The sequence below is a fragment of the Cyprinus carpio genome, chromosome B12 (assembly GCF_018340385.1).
Source record: "Cyprinus carpio isolate SPL01 chromosome B12, ASM1834038v1, whole genome shotgun sequence".
Classification (NCBI taxonomy): Eukaryota; Metazoa; Chordata; class Actinopteri; order Cypriniformes; family Cyprinidae; genus Cyprinus; species Cyprinus carpio.
The window spans coordinates 1,135,571-1,153,560 of NC_056608.1; the positions used below are offsets into that span (position 1 = coordinate 1,135,571).

The 17,990-nt window shown below is 37.4% G+C and overlaps 1 protein-coding gene across 1 annotated transcript in view; it reads left to right on the plus strand.

Moving 5' to 3' along the window:
- The window catches only part of dnah9 (dynein, axonemal, heavy chain 9), a 101,160-nt gene that overhangs the window by 45,106 nt on the left and 38,064 nt on the right, over positions 1–17,990 (plus strand). The window contains 11 exon segments of the mRNA XM_042734899.1: positions 554–761; positions 2,309–2,474; positions 3,113–3,215; positions 4,435–4,674; positions 8,430–8,591; positions 9,008–9,204; positions 10,134–10,296; positions 10,653–10,776; positions 11,950–12,092; positions 13,235–13,396; positions 13,748–13,981. Of these exon segments, the coding sequence (XP_042590833.1) occupies positions 554–761; positions 2,309–2,474; positions 3,113–3,215; positions 4,435–4,674; positions 8,430–8,591; positions 9,008–9,204; positions 10,134–10,296; positions 10,653–10,776; positions 11,950–12,092; positions 13,235–13,396; positions 13,748–13,981 (1,902 nt within the window).

The window sequence follows — 17,990 nt, forward strand, 5'->3', positions numbered from 1 at the left end:
CTCAGTTTGTTCTGTTTCTTCATGTCATTTTCCTCATTGAAATGTTCAATATATATATATAAACATTGTAAATTTCACATTTATATTTGAAATAAATAGACATGAAAATTAAAGATATATTATTTAATTAATTCATGTATTTTCATTTTCAGTTTATTTTATTTTCAATTCCAGCTGGCATTTATCTTATCCCAGGAGGTTAACAAGCTTTTTTTAATGGTTTTGGTTTTAGTTTCTAATTAGGTTTTTAAATAGATGTGATTAACCATCCTTCTGTACCATATTTTTATTCATATTGTAATATATTGAATGAATTATTTATGCATATTTATTTATTAGTCTCAATCTGTCTACTGTCTGGGATGTTTTTTGTCTTGAGACGCACTGTTTATACCTTATGGAGAAAAGATGCTGTACACATGACGCTTCTTAGAATTTGGCAACATCAAGTGATCTTGAATCTGGCTCACAGTGCTGCATACACAAGCAGCTCATGATGGCCATCATCTGAAAGTTGTTGAGTTATGAAGGTCGTTGTGTTTGTGTCCTGCAGGCCTGCCTGGTCCACACCACAGAGACCATCCGTGTGCGCTACTTCATGGACCGTCTGTTGGAGAGGAGGCGTCCGGTCATGCTGGTGGGCAACGCCGGCACCGGAAAGTCTGTTCTGGTGGGAGACAAACTGGGTTCTTTAGACCCGGAGAAATACGCCGTCAAAAACGTACCCTTCAACTATTACACCACGTCAGCCATGCTACAGGGTGTGTGTGTGTGTTTTCAGAAACATGATGTCTCTGCTTTCTTCCATTAGACCCTGAACGCAGAAGTGCAACTTCAAGCCCTTTTGACAGTGACAGATTCTTGTGATCTAAAGCAAACACTCCTGCCACATTCCTCCCGGCATCCGCTGTTTTTGTGCCGTTGTCCTTCACTGTTTTTGCAATCTGTTGGTTTGATATTTATGACTCTGCAGCATGTTTAGCCATGTGTCCGTTCACTCACTCAGACGCATTACAATCATAATCACATTCTTTAGCCTTAGTTTATTAATACATATGCTTTAGTATAATTAAAGACTAGGATGCAAAATAAGCTCTGGAATTGTAAAAAAAAAATATATTCAGGATAAATTATTATGTAAAAATATGATATAAAAATAAGATATAATTTAAATTATATAGTAATTATTTTTATAGGTATTTCGTTTTTCTTATTTTATATGAATTCCGCAATCTTTATTGAACTTAGTTATGATGTTTATATGGTGATTGCTAAAAAATAATAATTATATTTTAAAATTATATATATATATATATATATATATTAGTGCTGTCAAACGATTAATCACATCCAAAAGAAAAGTTTTTGTTTACTTAATATATGTGTCTGTACTGTGTATATTTATGTATATATAAATACACACACATGCATGTATATATTTAAGAAAAATTTTAAGTCTATATATTAACTATATTTATATATGATATAATTTATATAAATATATACATGTAAATACACGTAAATAATTTCAAAATATATGCTGTATGTGTGTGTCTTTATATATACATAATAAATATACATAGTAGACACACATATGTAAACAAAAACTTTTATTTTGGATGCGATTAATCATTTATATTTATATAAATGTATATATATATATATATATATATGTGTGTGTGTGTGTGTGTGTGTGTTTACTGTATATATATAGCATTTAAATGGGTATCATGGGTAACTGGGTTGCAAGTTGTAAAGTTACAAATGAACCTAAATGAAGTTTTAACTCAGTAGGAGCTAGTTAGTTTTAAATAATTAAATAAATAACATGATTGACTACAGTTTGTGTAAAAAATACAATGTTTCTTTTTTTTCTGATCTTGCTGTAGAAGGGATCCAATCTGTGTTTTTTTCTTGGGAGTCAATTAAAAGATGTTACATTTGTAATATTGCTAAAATGAATAATATCCATTGAAATGCATGTAATTTAAACGAAACAAAGTTAAAATAGCTTTTGCACACTGAGCTGAATATCATTTCAACAGATTGTTAAAAATATGACCTGTCAAAACCAGTTTTAATGTGCTGATACAGACATTAAATGATAATGTTGTTAGATAGTACTTTATAAAACATATCTAATAGTCAAACCCTCTTCGTTGCCATCCTATTTTTCATGCACTGCAGTTTTCTTGTTAAGTTTCTTCACTTTGATGAGACTTCGTCTATGAACTCATTAACTTCATGTAATTGTGTTTGTTAAATCTGTGCTCACAAAGCATTTGAGAAACGAGCGTCTTCCCTGCAGCTGTTTTAGAGAAACCCTTGGAGAAGAAGGCAGGGAGGAACTACGGGCCACCGGGCAACAAGCGCCTCATCTACTTCATCGATGACATGAACATGCCGGAGGTGGACGCGTACGGGACGGTGCAGCCGCACACGATGATCCGCCAGCACATGGACTACAGCCACTGGTACTGAGCGTCATTTATCACACGATCTGACACAGACACACTTGTTATGATGGTGTTCCTTTGCTCAGGTGGATCGTTTAATTGCTACATTCATGGCTTTGGTTACATGAGTGTTTTATGGTGTTAACCAGCATACAATTAAATCCATATATATTTGGACACGGGCACAATTTTTATAATTTAAGCTGCTGACCAAAACATATTGAAGTTACAGTTATATAATGGATTCTAATCAAAATATCAAAATTGAACATTTTATTTATAATTATATTTATTTGTCCAATTACATTTGAGCCCCTGAAAATGGGGGGAACTGTGTATAAAAAAGGTTGGAATTCCTAAGCATTGTATGTTATATTTTTGTTCAACCCCTTAAATTAAAGTCTAAAGTCTGTGCTTTAATTTCATTTTAAAACTTTTCTGGTGGCATACAGAGCCGAAAATCTGAAAATTGTGTCAGTGTCCGAATATATATGGACCTAACTGTGTATATGATCCGGGTGGAGGGTCTGTTAGATCTGAGATGAGCTGAGAGCAGCTGAAGTCAGTGTATCTGTGGGCCGCAGTGGCTTTAGCGCAGACGCGCCGCGCATACAGAGCGTGTTTGTGTGTGACTGACGAGCGCCGTGTCCTCTCAGGTACGATAGGAGCAAGCTGCAGCTGAAGGAGATTCACAATGTGCAGTACGTGTCCTGCATGAACCCGACGGCCGGCAGCTTTACCATCAACCCTCGCCTGCAGGTACTGATATCAGAGAGATTCTACAGCAGAGCTCGCTGGCACTACATGTGTTTGTTTTGCTATAACGTCTATTGATTTTCTATCAGGTTAATGATATTTTCCATCACCTAACCCCACCCCTAAACTTACCCATCACAGAAACATATGCAAAACAGTAGATTTACATAAAACATGTTTTGGCTGATTTATATACCTTTAGTAGTAGGAACCAGTACAATGTCCTCACTAGTGGGTTGTCAGAGCATTTTATAATATACTGTAAGGCTGATGATACGTACATGGGGCAACTTTTTGAGCAATGCTGCTTGGGCATTTTCCCACTGAGAATGGGTAACAAATTTTTCTCTGGATACTTTAGATCAGTCGTGAGCCCTGTGTCTCAGCTAGTTGCCCATTGACATTCGGTCATTTGGTCCTCACAAGTACAGTCACACACACACACACACACACACACACACACACACACACACACACACACACACACACACACACACACACACACACACACACACACACATGCTGCTGTTTAGAAGATAATTTAAAAACTATACTGTTAGATTAAGATGATATGAGTCATAAGAAATTTACACTACTGATCTATTGTTTTAAAATGTTTATTCAGCAATGATACATTATATTGATTAAAATGTTATTTATAAAAAAAAAAAAAAAAATTAGATGAACTTTCAGTTCATCAAAGAATCCTGAAAAGCAAAAAAGTATAACCGTTACCACAAAAATATTCAGCAGAACTGTTTTCAACATTGATAATAATCAGAAATGTTTCTTGAGCAGCAAATCAGCATATTAGAATGATTTCTGAAGAATCATGTGACACTGAAGACTGGAAAATTCAGCTTTGATCACAGAAATAAATGACATTTTACAGTATATTCAGAAAATAGCTATTTTAAACTGTAATAAGTTTTTTACTTTTTAAAAAGTAAAAAGTTTTATAGTATTACTGTATTTTTATGTAAATACATGCAGCCTTAGTGAATATAAAAGACTTCAGTTCAGTACATTTCACCCAAATATGAAATCTGTGTCATCATCATCTAAACTTGTACGTGGGTCTTTCTTCTGCCGAACACATATTTTGAAGAATGTTGGGAATCAAGCATGATACAGCGTATAATTGTATTTTGTAGATGTATGATACAATATGAGCTGTTGAAACGGAAGCGTGTGGTTTAATGACGGTGACGGTTTATTTCAGAGGCATTTCTCGGTGTTTGCACTCTCGTTTCCCGGTGTGGATGCTCTGAACACCATCTACTGCAGCATCTTGAGTCAGCATCTGCGCGGCGAGGGATTCCCAGCCGTTCTGCAGAAGAGCTGCTCTCAGCTGGTCCAGCTGGCCCTGGCCTTCCACCAGCGCATCACCGCAACCTTCCTGCCCACCGCCATCAAGTTCCACTACATCTTCAACCTGCGCGACCTCTCCAACATATTCCAGGTACTCCGATCACACTCCAGCTGACTCCAGTTGGGATCTTTCAGTGATAAACTAAACATTAATCCTGGCAATCAGTGTGAGGAAATGACTTACCTGCTGTTCCGTCTCGCTCTTTCCAGCTGGAGAAAGTTTTATAATCTGGTCTGTGTCTAATATTCGTTTTATACAAGTCATGAGCTCTGAGTTTGAAGAGAACAATTTCTCTCTAACACTTTGAGATGAGATGCAGATTGATTAACTCTAGAACAGGTCATGAAAACACACTGTCAGAAAGCCACCTATCAGCTTCTGATGTGTTTCTCTTTGCAGTCAGAAATGAATAATTAATTCACCCGTGAATTTTTTGCACATTCTGACAAAAGGCATAAAATGACTTAATGCATAAAATGTATTTTTTCTTCTAACTAGCAGACACGCTTGTGGTCACATTTAAATCCACTCCATTCTCAACCTAGTTAAGGAAGTCAACATCATTATCCAGATGCATAAACAGTTCAGTCCTTCCACCTTTTAAGTGCGGCTCTGCTGTCCCAGTTCTTGTTATTGTGCTGGATTAGACCTTTGGATTTCATTGTTTTAAAACAGCTTTACTGAGCCCTGTTTCCTCGCTTTAGCGATGATGAAAGCTGGAAAAGAAGAGAATAGCCTCTGAAGCTCTAGTCATTGTTGTGGGTGCAGTCGGAGTAATGAAGCGAAATGAGAGCGGGAGAAAGGAGCAGATGAGACGCAGCTGAAGGAACATTTGAAGTGCGGCCCTTAGTTCTGCCTTACTAATTCAGCTCACAGTTCAGCTGCCGGAGGACAGAGACACACCACTGCCTCACAGCGGATCTCACGACACGTTCCCTCTGAGCTTTCCATAAGGCTCCGTCTGCAGCTCGATCTTAACTGCATGTTCAGTGTTTCTGTTGAATCTAGACAGCGGCGATCGCCGGTTATTTCTCGGACCTCTTTAATTGGTTGGCGATACAGAGTATTAAAAGTCTCCTGTTACACTGAAAGGGCCCCAAAGGCACAATCTTATACAATTTGTTTTTGTGAACTCTTTAAATAAAATTAAAAGGCAGCCTGTTTGTCCCTCAGTCAAGAAATAGTTTCCCATTTTAATAAAGTTTGGTGGAAAACTTTTCATTTTTCAGATGCTGCCGGTAGGTACTTCATTTCAGCGTGGCGATTTTGGTGTGGTGTTTAATTTATAGCCCGGGTGTTGGGGTGTGGTCGTTTATTTAGGTTCCAGCTGTGAGTGATTGCAGTGCGGTGATTTATGTCATCAGAGCGGAGTTCCTCAGGCGCTGTCCGGCCGTGACTGGACCTGTATCTCACTGAGCAGCGATGGGCCATCGGTTTGATTTATTTGTTTTCAAAGGAGGCTCATCTCTGTGGAAATGGCATCTGAAGAGCTGCGTGTGCGACTGAGATTCACTGCAGTGCAGGAGCGCAGAATAATGAACAGCAGCAGCAGGTTCAGCTTTATGGAGCATTCACAGCTTTAGAATTTAATCAATTCATCTGAATTGGGGTGTTTTGGGTAGTTTTCCTCTCTGCCTTTTTTATTATTAAGTGAACTTTTTTTCTTTTTTGTTTCTTGTCTTGTTGGCAACTTTGTCTGAAACAAAGCCTATTTTAAATTTTAAAAGCCTACTATGTATGGATTATCCCAGACTTTTAGTTGTAAAAACTGTTAAAACAAAGAGTGATTAACAATAATGTGTATATATCAAAATTTCTAAGAACATATGAATAAAATAATACATTTAAGACAAATAAACAATTTCGTATTGTATATATTCACTAGGGATGTAACTAGTTACCGCAGGCCGTCTGAAAACCGATTCAAATATGTGACGATTCAAATTGAGATGCTAAACAAATCATGATTCAATTAGGGGTAGGAGTTTATATAAATGTATGTCTGAGGGGAACTTACTGTCTTTAGAAAAGATTAGATGGTATTTTTTCTTTTCATCTTTCCTCTGTATAATGCATATTAAAGTTCATAAGTGCAGCGCTGCTTTGTTTACAGCAGAAACCAAGGAAACGCTTTAGTGCTGGCAGAGAGTGAATCTGCATCTCGTTCAGCTCGTCCACTGTTTCTGTTTCAGGCAGATATTTTTATGTATAGTTTCACAAAACTGAAGTCAAATCATTCTGTTTTTGCTTAAAATTTTTAAATTATACAAACAAATTTAGATTAAAAACTGCTCATGTTGCATGTATGCAGCATCTTTGTTTGGATCATGATTAAAATGCAGTGGTTGTCTCCTATTTTAAATGGAAAAAGCACAGACAAAAAAAGCCTTAGTTTTTTTATATGAAGAGTTTTCTTTTATTTGTGTTACTTATATATTTGGTTTGGGGCTTGCTTTAAAATTTCAATTTGTTATTAGCATTTACATTATATTAAAAAATTTTCATTTAGCAGACACTTTTATCCAAAGTGACTCACAAATGAGGACAATAGAAACAATCAAGTTTCTTGCAAGTGCTATATTAGTATATTATTATAGTTTTATATTTCAGTTTCACAAAGAAACATGCAGCATTTTGTCAAAGCAATAATAAAAGGACACATTTCATTTATAATTTGTCTTAAATCTCATTTTGTTGAAAAAAAAATCATGAATCAGATCGAACCGTGACTTGAGTGAATCGTTACATCCCTAATAATCACAGTGTATTTTGTGAAATCTTTTATATCAGTCTTTACAAAAATTACAACAGGAAATCATTTGTGTATGTATGTGCAATTATTTTTATTTTTTTTACATTTTTATATTTACGCTGTAACCACAGAGTGTGATGAAATGTGTAAATGTCTAATTTTGCATGTGTAAATGTGGTTCAGAAAAAAAAAAAGATTGAGAAAAAAAAGACTGAGAATGTGCAAAGTTTGTTTTAAGGTTGTTTATATTCTGATGAAACATCCAGGAATGTCGAGTAGATTTAGAAATGTATGGAATAGCAGGTTTGCTGGATGGTCGATTAGGATTCAATAGACATGTCTATTGCAGTTTTATTGATTATAAGTTTGATTCATGGTTATACTGTTTCGAGAGCTTTTATGTAGTTTCAACAGAGGAAGAAAGCATCTGAACGTGGTGTGTTCAGACAGGTCTGTGCTAGATTAGAGCTCATTCTCCAGTGAAATCAGACAGATGCTCGCTGTAAATCCAGCGTCAGACACTGTGTATGGACGGTGTATGGACTCTGGGTCAGACCTCATCCTCCTGATGGTTAATCAATATGAATTTGAGTTCAGGTTCATACCAGATGATGCTTTCAGGGATCCATTCGAGCATGCAGGATGACTACTGGTCTTACCCGAGGTTCCCAGGTCAATTTTTTGATCGATCTTCTTATTTTGGACATTGATGATAGTGTCTCGGTCACTTTTAAAGACCTGTAGCAGTGTAGTGTTCTGTAGTACATTGACACAAAGGATGTCAATGTTTTATAATGATGAAGTTCTGGTGCCTGAAATCCCCCTTAGTCTCTTTAGACCATGGTAGAGTTTAAAGTGGTGCAATGTACAGTATTAGACGGATCAGTTATAGTTCTTTTCCAAAATCAGTGGTTTGTTCTTCTCTCTTTACACTCCAACAGTTCTGTGTTTTTGAACATCTTTCCCCATTGAATTGTAATGATGTCTGCACTTTTATGCTTTTGTTTTATTGCTTTACCACTGAGTAGTTTGACATTTGAAATGTCTGGAGAAATGCTAACCCTGTTATTGCGGTTTGTCCATTTGATTTCAGGGCATCCTGTTTTGCACCAGCGAGTGTCTGAAGACTCCTCAGGACCTGGTGAAGATCTACCTTCACGAGTCCAACCGGGTTTACCGCGACAAGATGGTGGAAGACAAAGATTTCGACATCTTTGACAAGCTGCAGTCAGAAACGGTGAAAAAGTTCTACGAGGTGAGAGTTTGTTTGACTGGAGAGAGTCATTAAAGGCTAATGCTAATCAGAGAAAAACCCTGCCAGTCCAGCAAATTGGGGAAAAAATTATTTCTGCTGTTTTTGGCTCCTCCTGAGGCTCATGAGTGAATGCTCTGCAGGAAAGTGAAGGAAAGAAATCACACTTTCCTTCTTCACCTCTGCTCGCCTTTAAAGCAACATCTAATCACCTGACATACACACACGTGTTGATCAACACATGAAATACAAAGATTTCTGTTGGTTTTGGAGAGGTAAAGGTCTCCGACCCTTATGAATTCTCAAGGTGGAGATCGTTTGATTTACATGAGCTCGTTCCCAAGGCAGAAGCGCCCAACCTTAGTTATTCTCCTTTTAATAATTCATAGAGTTTTAAGGCTGCTTTTTATTCCCACCAGGATATGGAGGAGACCCTAGAGGAGACCAGGGCCATGAATATGTACTGTCATTTCGCCACGGGCATCGGTGAACCCAAATACATGGCGGTGCAGTCCTGGGGGAGCCTGAACAAGACCCTGCTGGAAGCTCTTGACAGCTACAACGAAGTCAATGCGGCTATGAACCTTGTTCTGTTCGAGGATGCCATGTCTCATGTGTAAGAGAGCCAGAAAGAGCTTCTGCTGATGGATGAACATCTGGGCACTACTTTAGACGTATACCAGAAAGCAGTTCGAGATCAGTTACGATAGTGTGCTATACAGCAAAACATGCTAAAACCCTCTGAGAAATCAACTTGATGAAAATTATTACGTATCTATAAATTTGCCCTTTGTAATTTGCACTCAAACGCATTTAGATGGACCTCTTTGGCGCATCTTGTGTTGTTTTTGAACGTCCACTGCTAACAATGATTATCAAGCAGTGTTTCCCACAGACTTAAACTCTATTTATGGTGGCACTTCCATGTTTGCATGTGTTTACTTCAAATTTCTTTAGAGAGAAGTATTATTTTTCCTACTTTTACCTAAAATAGGTTGGTGATAATATAAAAATAAATTAATTAATTAATAAATTCTGAATAAAAGTTGAATGTTGAATGAACAAGAATGTATAAAATGTAAAAAAGAAAAGAAACCAAAATGATTACAACAACTTCCTTAAAACCAATTAATTGACTAGCAACCCACCAACTAATTGATTTTTAAATTATGTACATGCAGTTTTGCATCCAGACCAAATCACTGGTGATATCTGGCTTTTGTGCCGATTCTGAACTCTACTGACAGAATAATAAACAAATCCGCTTTCATGTTTTTTTTTTTGTAAGTTAATTAAAATAAGTCTTCATTTCAGCATATTTTGCTGTCATTGGATTGTCCTGCTATGTAAAAAATCAGCATTAAACACACTAGATAATAAATACTATACATTGATAAACCAGTCAGCTAATCTTAGTGGTTGATTTTTCAGGACAAATATTTTCATGGAGTTAGGCATTACTCAGCAGGATGAAGTTTGATTCTTCCTCCGCATGACTCTGTTTGATCTCCTTAACCCTTCTGACCCTCGTCTCTTCTGCTTCAGCTGCCGTATCAATCGGATCCTGGAGTCTCCGCGGGGAAATGCTCTGCTGGTCGGGGTGGGCGGCAGCGGGAAGCAGAGCCTGACCAGGCTGGCGGCGTTCATCAGCTCCCTGGAGGTCTTTCAGATCACGCTGAAGAAAGGATACGGCATCCCTGATCTCAAGGTTCGCTCCGTTTATTAGCCTGAACCAAAACAAAACATGCTTGCAGAGTGGCTTGCATTGCTCTGAATCACACTGAATCTCCACTGAAACCGCTTGCTATTTGCCCTATCAAATATTCATTGTAATGCTCCTCCCAGAGTATAGATCACCTTGCTGCAAATTCACACTCTGCCCTGCAAAAGTCTGAAAAAATAATGGAATAATTAGCAATTATCAGAGGAGCTCTTGAGCACAATATGAGATTGCAGAGCTCATCAGCCTTCATGCCTGTAATGTTTCATCTCTTAGCGTTCTGCTGGGACTGTTCCAGGACGAAAAACCTCATGGCGTACGATTGTTGTTTTGTGTATTTTTAGAGCGATCTGGGCGCGTTGTACATTAAAGCTGGCGTGAAGAATATTGGCACGGTGCTCCTCATGACAGATGCCCAGGTCGCAGATGAGAAGTTCCTCGTGTTGGTGAACGACCTTTTAGCATCTGGTAAGCTTTGCTGTGTGTCTGTGCCCACTGGCATCACGTAGAGCTCGCTTTCTCTGCCAGATGATATGCATGGGGTATATTCTTGATGATATGGCTGGAAATATGAAGGAAATATAAGAAATATAAGCTTTTGCAGTCCTTCTTTGAAGAAGTTCAGAGATTGATTCAACAGTGTCTCTTATTTACACTTTTCTGTATGTTTTTCTGTATGTTGGTGAAAGAAAAAAAGGTATTTAAAGGGCTAGTTCACCAAAAAATTGTCATTTACTCACCCTCATGTCATTCCAAACCTGTATAAGTTGCTTTCTTATGTTGAACATAAAAGAAGATATTTTGAAGATTGCTGGTATCCCTTTAATAGAAATATTTTATCATAATCTATTAACAACAACAATAATAATAATAATAATAAAATATTAAATTGATAATGATGATTAATGTGTTTTTATTACTAATGAGATTTTTATTTTAGTAAGCAGTTGTCATTTGAATGAATTCATCGTTTTAAATTATTAAATATGAATTCAATGATTTGTTTGAATCTTCTCTGCTCAAGGAGCGTGTTTGTATGTTATTAAAAAAGGTATAATAAAATATTTACAGCATTATTTTTTAAAGATTAACAACAACAAACAACAGTATTCATAACTGTATTAAAATCATGATGATACAATGAATATCATTAATATGCATCATTGTTACTAATATGTATTTCATTTTAGCAAATTATTACAGTATGTAGGTAATTATTGCTTTTTAAATAATATATTGATCCATGTATTGTCCATCTTATGAAAAATTGTGTGGAAAACATAATTATAATTATTTTAACTGTATTTGCTTTAAACATTTTGAATCTACGTCACAGAGAATATTTGGTTGAAAAGATGGTTTTGTTAATTCAAATCACCCACTTAAATCATTTCTAAGTATGAAGTATGATTGTTTTATTTATATTTCCCAGGTCTACATGCTAAATCATGGCCTACTGTCATTTTTCAGAGTGCTTTATTATTTTCCTATGGTCTGTGGCATATTTATAATGCCGTTGGCTGTTTCCATCCTTCAGAGCGCTGTAATATTCCTTTGTAAGACTGATATCATGCTCTCAGATGTTGCCAGCATCTGTCTGACTGCTCTGTGTCCATCATCATCATTTTGTCTTCATCACAGGTGAAATCCCAGACCTCTTCCCTGATGATGAGGCGGAGAACATCATCGGTTCTTTAAGGAATGAAGTGCGTGGCCAGGGTCTGATGGACACTAGGGAGAACTGCTGGAAGTTCTTCATCGACCGTGTCCGTAGGCAACTCAAAGTACGTGAGCAGGAGTGATTCATGAAGCCTTTATACTCCCACAGCCTGTGAGAAAGATTAGGCTCCGAACTGCCTCTGTAAAGCTTCACACACAGAGTCTCAGCTCTCGCAATGTGACCAGATCAACACAAACAGAGAGGCGGTCTGTCTGAGGGCTGGTTCTGATGAACAGATGGACGGATAGATGGATGGGTGGATGGATGGACAAATAGGTTAACGGATGGATGGATGGGTGGGTGGATGGACAGACAGATTGATGAAGGGGTGGATGGATGGATGGATGGATGGATAGGTGGACAGCTGAATGGATGGGTGGATGGATGGATAGATGGATGGATGGATGTACAGATAGATGGTGGACAGAGATGGATGGATGGACAGATAGGTGGGTGGACAGAGATGAATGGATGGACGAATAGATGGACAGATAGATGGATGGACAGATGAATGGATGGATGGATAGATGGGTGGACAGATAGTTGGATGGATGGATGGATGGATGAATGGATGGACGAATAGATGATGGATAGATGGACGGTTAAATAAAATAGAATTAGAATAGAGAGTGCTAGAGTTAGAGGGTCAAATAAAGATGGAAGAGATGTGTTTTTAGCTGATTCTTGAAGATGGCTAAGGACTCAGCTGCTGGGATTGAGTTGGGCAGGTCATTGCACCAGGAGGGACGTTCACTTACAGAACTTACAGAACGCAAACTTCTAGAGGGCACATAACTCTGAAGTAGTGAATTGAGGGGTGCAGAGCCAGTGGTGGTTTTGTAGGCAAACATTAGTGCCAAGAATTTTATGCGAGCAGCTATTGGTAGCCAGTGCAAATTGATAAACAGAGGTGTGACCTGCATTCTTTTCGGCTCATTTAAAATTTATCTTGCAGCCACATTCTGGTTGGGACACCTGCCAAGACAGCATTGCAATAGTTCAGCCTGGACAGAACAAGGAGTTGTGAAGCATGTTCCCGAAAGAAAGGGCCTGATCTTCTTGATGTAGAATAAAGCAAATCTGCAGGAACGGGCAGTTTTAGCAGTGTGGTCTGAGAAATTCAGCTGATCATCAGTCATAACTCCAAGGTTTCTGGCTGTTTTAAACACTGGAGAACGTTTAACCAACACTGATGTTGTCCTACAGGTGGCGCTGTGTTTCTCTCCAGTGGGCAGTAAACTGAGGGTGCGCAGCAGGAAATTTCCTGCGGTGGTCAACTGCACCGCCATCGATTGGTTCCATGAGTGGCCACAGGAGGCGCTAGAGTCGGTCAGCCTGAGGTTCCTGCAGGACGTGGAGCACATCCAGGTGAGACGACCATCAACTCAGAAACAATACATCTTCATCAAATGGTTTTATCATGATTTCCTCAATACAGAACACTGAAGGTCTCAGCTGGTTAGACAAACGCACCTTTCCTACCACAGTAATGTGTCTCAATGTCATCTAATACATTCAAGAGCAAATGCAGAGTGTGATTTTTTTTTTTTTTTTTTTTGAGGTGCCTCAAGTCATGAAGAACATAATTAGATTGGCCAAGCGCTGTGCAGTCAGTTTCTGCATTATATTTCAGGGGAAAATTAAACAGCTGTGACATTTCTGGTAATATTCTGGTAATAATATTTCAAATATGAACTGCATTTTTTTTCACTGATCTAGCCAGAGGTGAAGGACTCGGTGAGTAAATTCATGGCCTATGTACACATTAGTGTGAACAAGACCTCAAAAGACTACCTGGCCAACGAGCGGCGATACAACTACACCACGCCCAAGTCCTTCCTGGAGCAGATCAAGCTGTACGGGAACCTGCTGGCACTCAAGAAGAAAGATCTGACCTCCAAGATGGAGCGACTGGAAAACGGCTTGGAGAAGCTCAACAGTACAACGGCTCAGGTGCGTCTCTTAGTGTGCCTGTTCAAAATCAGGCCCTTATCGTGTAATGTCAATGAACTATAAACCCAGAGTTACTCACTCTGCCTAGCATAATAAATGACAAGATAAATGTCTAATCACTTACTGGCATTTATGATTATTTGGCTGCTTCCAGTGAAATCAAGCGAAGCATTAGTTCTGGCATGTCACGTTAGTCAAGCTCACATTAGCTGACTCTCAGCTGATCCAGATCAGCCTATAGGGATGCGACACCTATCACAGCACCCATATATAAGGTCCTTCAGTACAGTATTATCAGCAGCTTTGCCGTTGCTCAATAGCTAATTACCCTCCTCCATCCCCAGCTCCTCCTCTCGTCCAGTCAGGATCAGCTTCTGATTCCCCTTTGAATCAGACTAATTTCTAAAATGTTTATATTAAATTATTAAACATTAATGATATCTGCAATACATTTATTTTGATTCTGTTCTGTTTACCCTCGGGGGGGGGTTATTGCTGCTCTCCCTGCTCTCATCCATGCTAGACTGCATTGATGCGAAGGGAGTCATACAGAATCATACCGCTAATCCAAACTGTTTGCTAATTGTTATGATATTGGTCCTGACAGAACCAGATGTTCTTTCACTGCTGTCCTTACAACAATTAAACACTTTTATGGATTATTTTTATTTAATTATTTGTACATAATAATGGTAGAGTGGAGGTGAAAAGGATAAAAATAATTATATTCCAGAGGGTAAAGCGGGACATGCATTAAAAGCATTGGAGTGAGTGCATGCAGCTCAGCTATAAGATTCATCTCCATGCTATAAATTCATGTACCATTAGCTAACTTATGTTTTCAGTGCTCAGCATACATATTCTTCATTAATAGGTCCTCTTGAATGTAAATGAAACACATGCGCCTCATGTAAGGAGCCAGTAGGAGTCTGATGCGGTTCAGCTTTAATGTTTATGCTGCTGGTGTTTTAAATGCGAGTGGCGTAGGATGTGCTTTCAGTGTTTCTCTTCCCAGCAAACGTATTACTGTCCCTGTCATTCTCCCGACACCGCTAATGGAGCAAGTCTGTCAAAAACATCACCCGGTCAGCCTGCTGGCTTCTTCTATTGATCTATGATTACTGTGTTAGGAAAATGTCATTCTTTTCTGTCATGTGGTTTTATGGCCTACTGTATAATTTAAGCATGTAAGGTGAGCAATACTATCACTGTTATTCAAACTTACTGTTGACGATTTGATCCCATAACCCAGACTACAGTAGATTTCAGCTCATTCTCTTTCATTTAGCTCAGGTTTTCTGTTTCTTTTTTAAACTAATTGATCGTAGGCCTTAATAGACTTCAGTTTTTGAGTGAAAAAAAGTATACTTGTGGGTAATTTTGTCAATATTCACTGAAAAACTGAGGAGCATGAGCTCGGATCAATGAGGCCTACCATAAATTGGATTCAAAAAGAAACACAAAACCTGTGCTAATTTATAGGAAGTTTGGGTAACACTTTACTTAAAGGGATACAGTAGGTCACCAAAAAATTAAAATTCTGTCATTAATTACTCACCCTCAGGTCGTTCCAAACCTGTAAGACCTTCATTCATCTTTGGAATACAAATTACAGTAATATATTTTTGATGAATCTAACACTTCAACAATTCTCCTCCGCATAACCCTGGTGCCATTTTGGAGAGGATTACCAAGCATGTGGGTTGTGCTGCTGAAGAATTTTTGAATAAAATCATAATTTTAGTTTTCTTTGCGAACAAAAAATTATTCTTGTAGCTTCATAACATAACGGTTGAACCGCCGATGTCCATACAAATGTTTCAGTGCCTTGATCATGATTCATAGTAGTACCCTTGCTGTGTATGGGAAAGTCAGAAAGCTCTCGGATTTCATCAAAAATATCTTAATTTGTTTTCCAAAGAGGAACGAAGATCTTACGGGTTTGGAACAACATGAGGGTGAGTAATTAATGACAGAATTTTCATTTTTGGGTGAACTATTCTTTTAAAGCCTTTATGTATAATGCATGATAAAAGTAGTTTTAATGCATTAATTTTGCCTTGTAATGCACATTGCACAATCTCATGAATAATAATTGAAACAGTTATTACATTATAACATATATTACAGTTAATACATTATAACATCAATTCATTGTTACACTATACATTTACATTTGTTTATAATTATTTACAACAAGATATAATGTATTACAATGCACATTATGAATAATTATAATGCATTATACCCTTTAATAACATTTATAATGCATTATACATAAAAGCTTTAAGTAAAGTGTTACAGTAAGACTGGTCATTTTTGACCTGAAACAGCACAAGTGAATCATGGTAGTAAAAAAAAGAAATTCTCAAAAAAGTACAAAAATGTAGTTATACCCTGTGTGAGCAATGTCAGTTAGCTATTTAATTATTAACTTATTTGTTTATTTATTTAATCGTTTGTTTGTTTTTCAGGAAAAAAAAAAATCCTCTCTGTTCAAAATGATTGGAACACAGCATTGAGATTAGTAACTTTAATCAATAAGTAAAAAAAAAAACGTGTTATGTGCAGCTACTATTATTATATTAATTTTTTTTTGTTTACTTACTGATCTACTATTTAAACTTATTATTAAGTTGGCTTGAGAAAGCCAACTTACTGATCTACTATTTAAACTTATTATATTATTATTATTATTCTTTTTCTGAGACTAAAATTTCTGACTCTAACTCCTCCTAGAGCTTTAACTCTACAGACTTCAAACTCAGCCCAGCTCTTCAGACTGATCTCGCCGGGTGTGCTATATCTTTTCTAACTGATCAGACTTATGGTTTTCATAAAAATGAAGATTAAAAATCATAAAAATCCCATAGACTTTTATTGACGGAATGTTCAGATGAGCCAAGCTCCAACTGTCAAAATTCAAAACTAAACAAACTAAACCCCATTAGACTCCATCAAGCTTCGCTTCTATGTACTATTTCTAATCCATTTAAACTCATTCAAACTCATCTATCTAATATTTCTAATCTATCTATCTATCTATCTATCTATCTGTCATCTAACTCTATCTATCTATCTATCTATCTATCTATCTATCTATCTATCTATCTATCTATCTATCTATCTATCTATCATCTGACTCTATCTATCTATCTATCTATCTATCTATCTATCTATCTATCTATCATCTGACTCTATCTATCTATCTATCTATCTATCTATCTATCTATCTATCTATCTATCTATCTATCTATCTATCTATCTATCCTAGCAACATGCTAATAATCTTTGAAACATGCTAGTCACTCGCTAATCATGCTAAAAACATGCTAGCGACATGCTAGTCACTCGCTAATTATCCTAAAAACATGCTAGTGACATGCTAGTAACTCGCTAATCATGCTAGAAACATGCTAGCGACATGCTAGTAACTCGCTAATCATGCTAGAAACATGCTAGCGACATGCTAGTCCTCGCTAATCATGCTAAAAACATGCTAGCGACATGCTAGTCACTCGCTAATCATGCTAGCTAAACATGCTAGAGAAACATGCTAGTCACTCGCTAATCATGCTAGAAACATGCTAGCGACATGCTAGTCCTCGCTAATCATGCTAAAAACATGCTAGCGACATGCTAGTCACTCGCTAATCATGCTAAAAACATGCTAGCGACATGCTAGTAACTCGCTAATCATGCTAGAAACATGCTAGCGACATGCTAGTCACTCGCTAATCATGCTAGAAACATGCTAGCGACATGCTAGTCACTCGCTAATCATGTTAAAAACATGCTAGCGACATGCTAGTCACTCGCTAATCATGCTAGAAACATGCTAACGACATGCTAGTCACTTGCTAATCATGCTAGAAACATGCTAGCGACATGCTAGTCACCGGCTAATCATGCTAAAAACATGGTAGCGACATGCTAGTCACTTTGCTAATCATGCTAGAAAACATGCTAGCGACATGCTAGTCATTTGCTAATCATGCTAGAAACATGC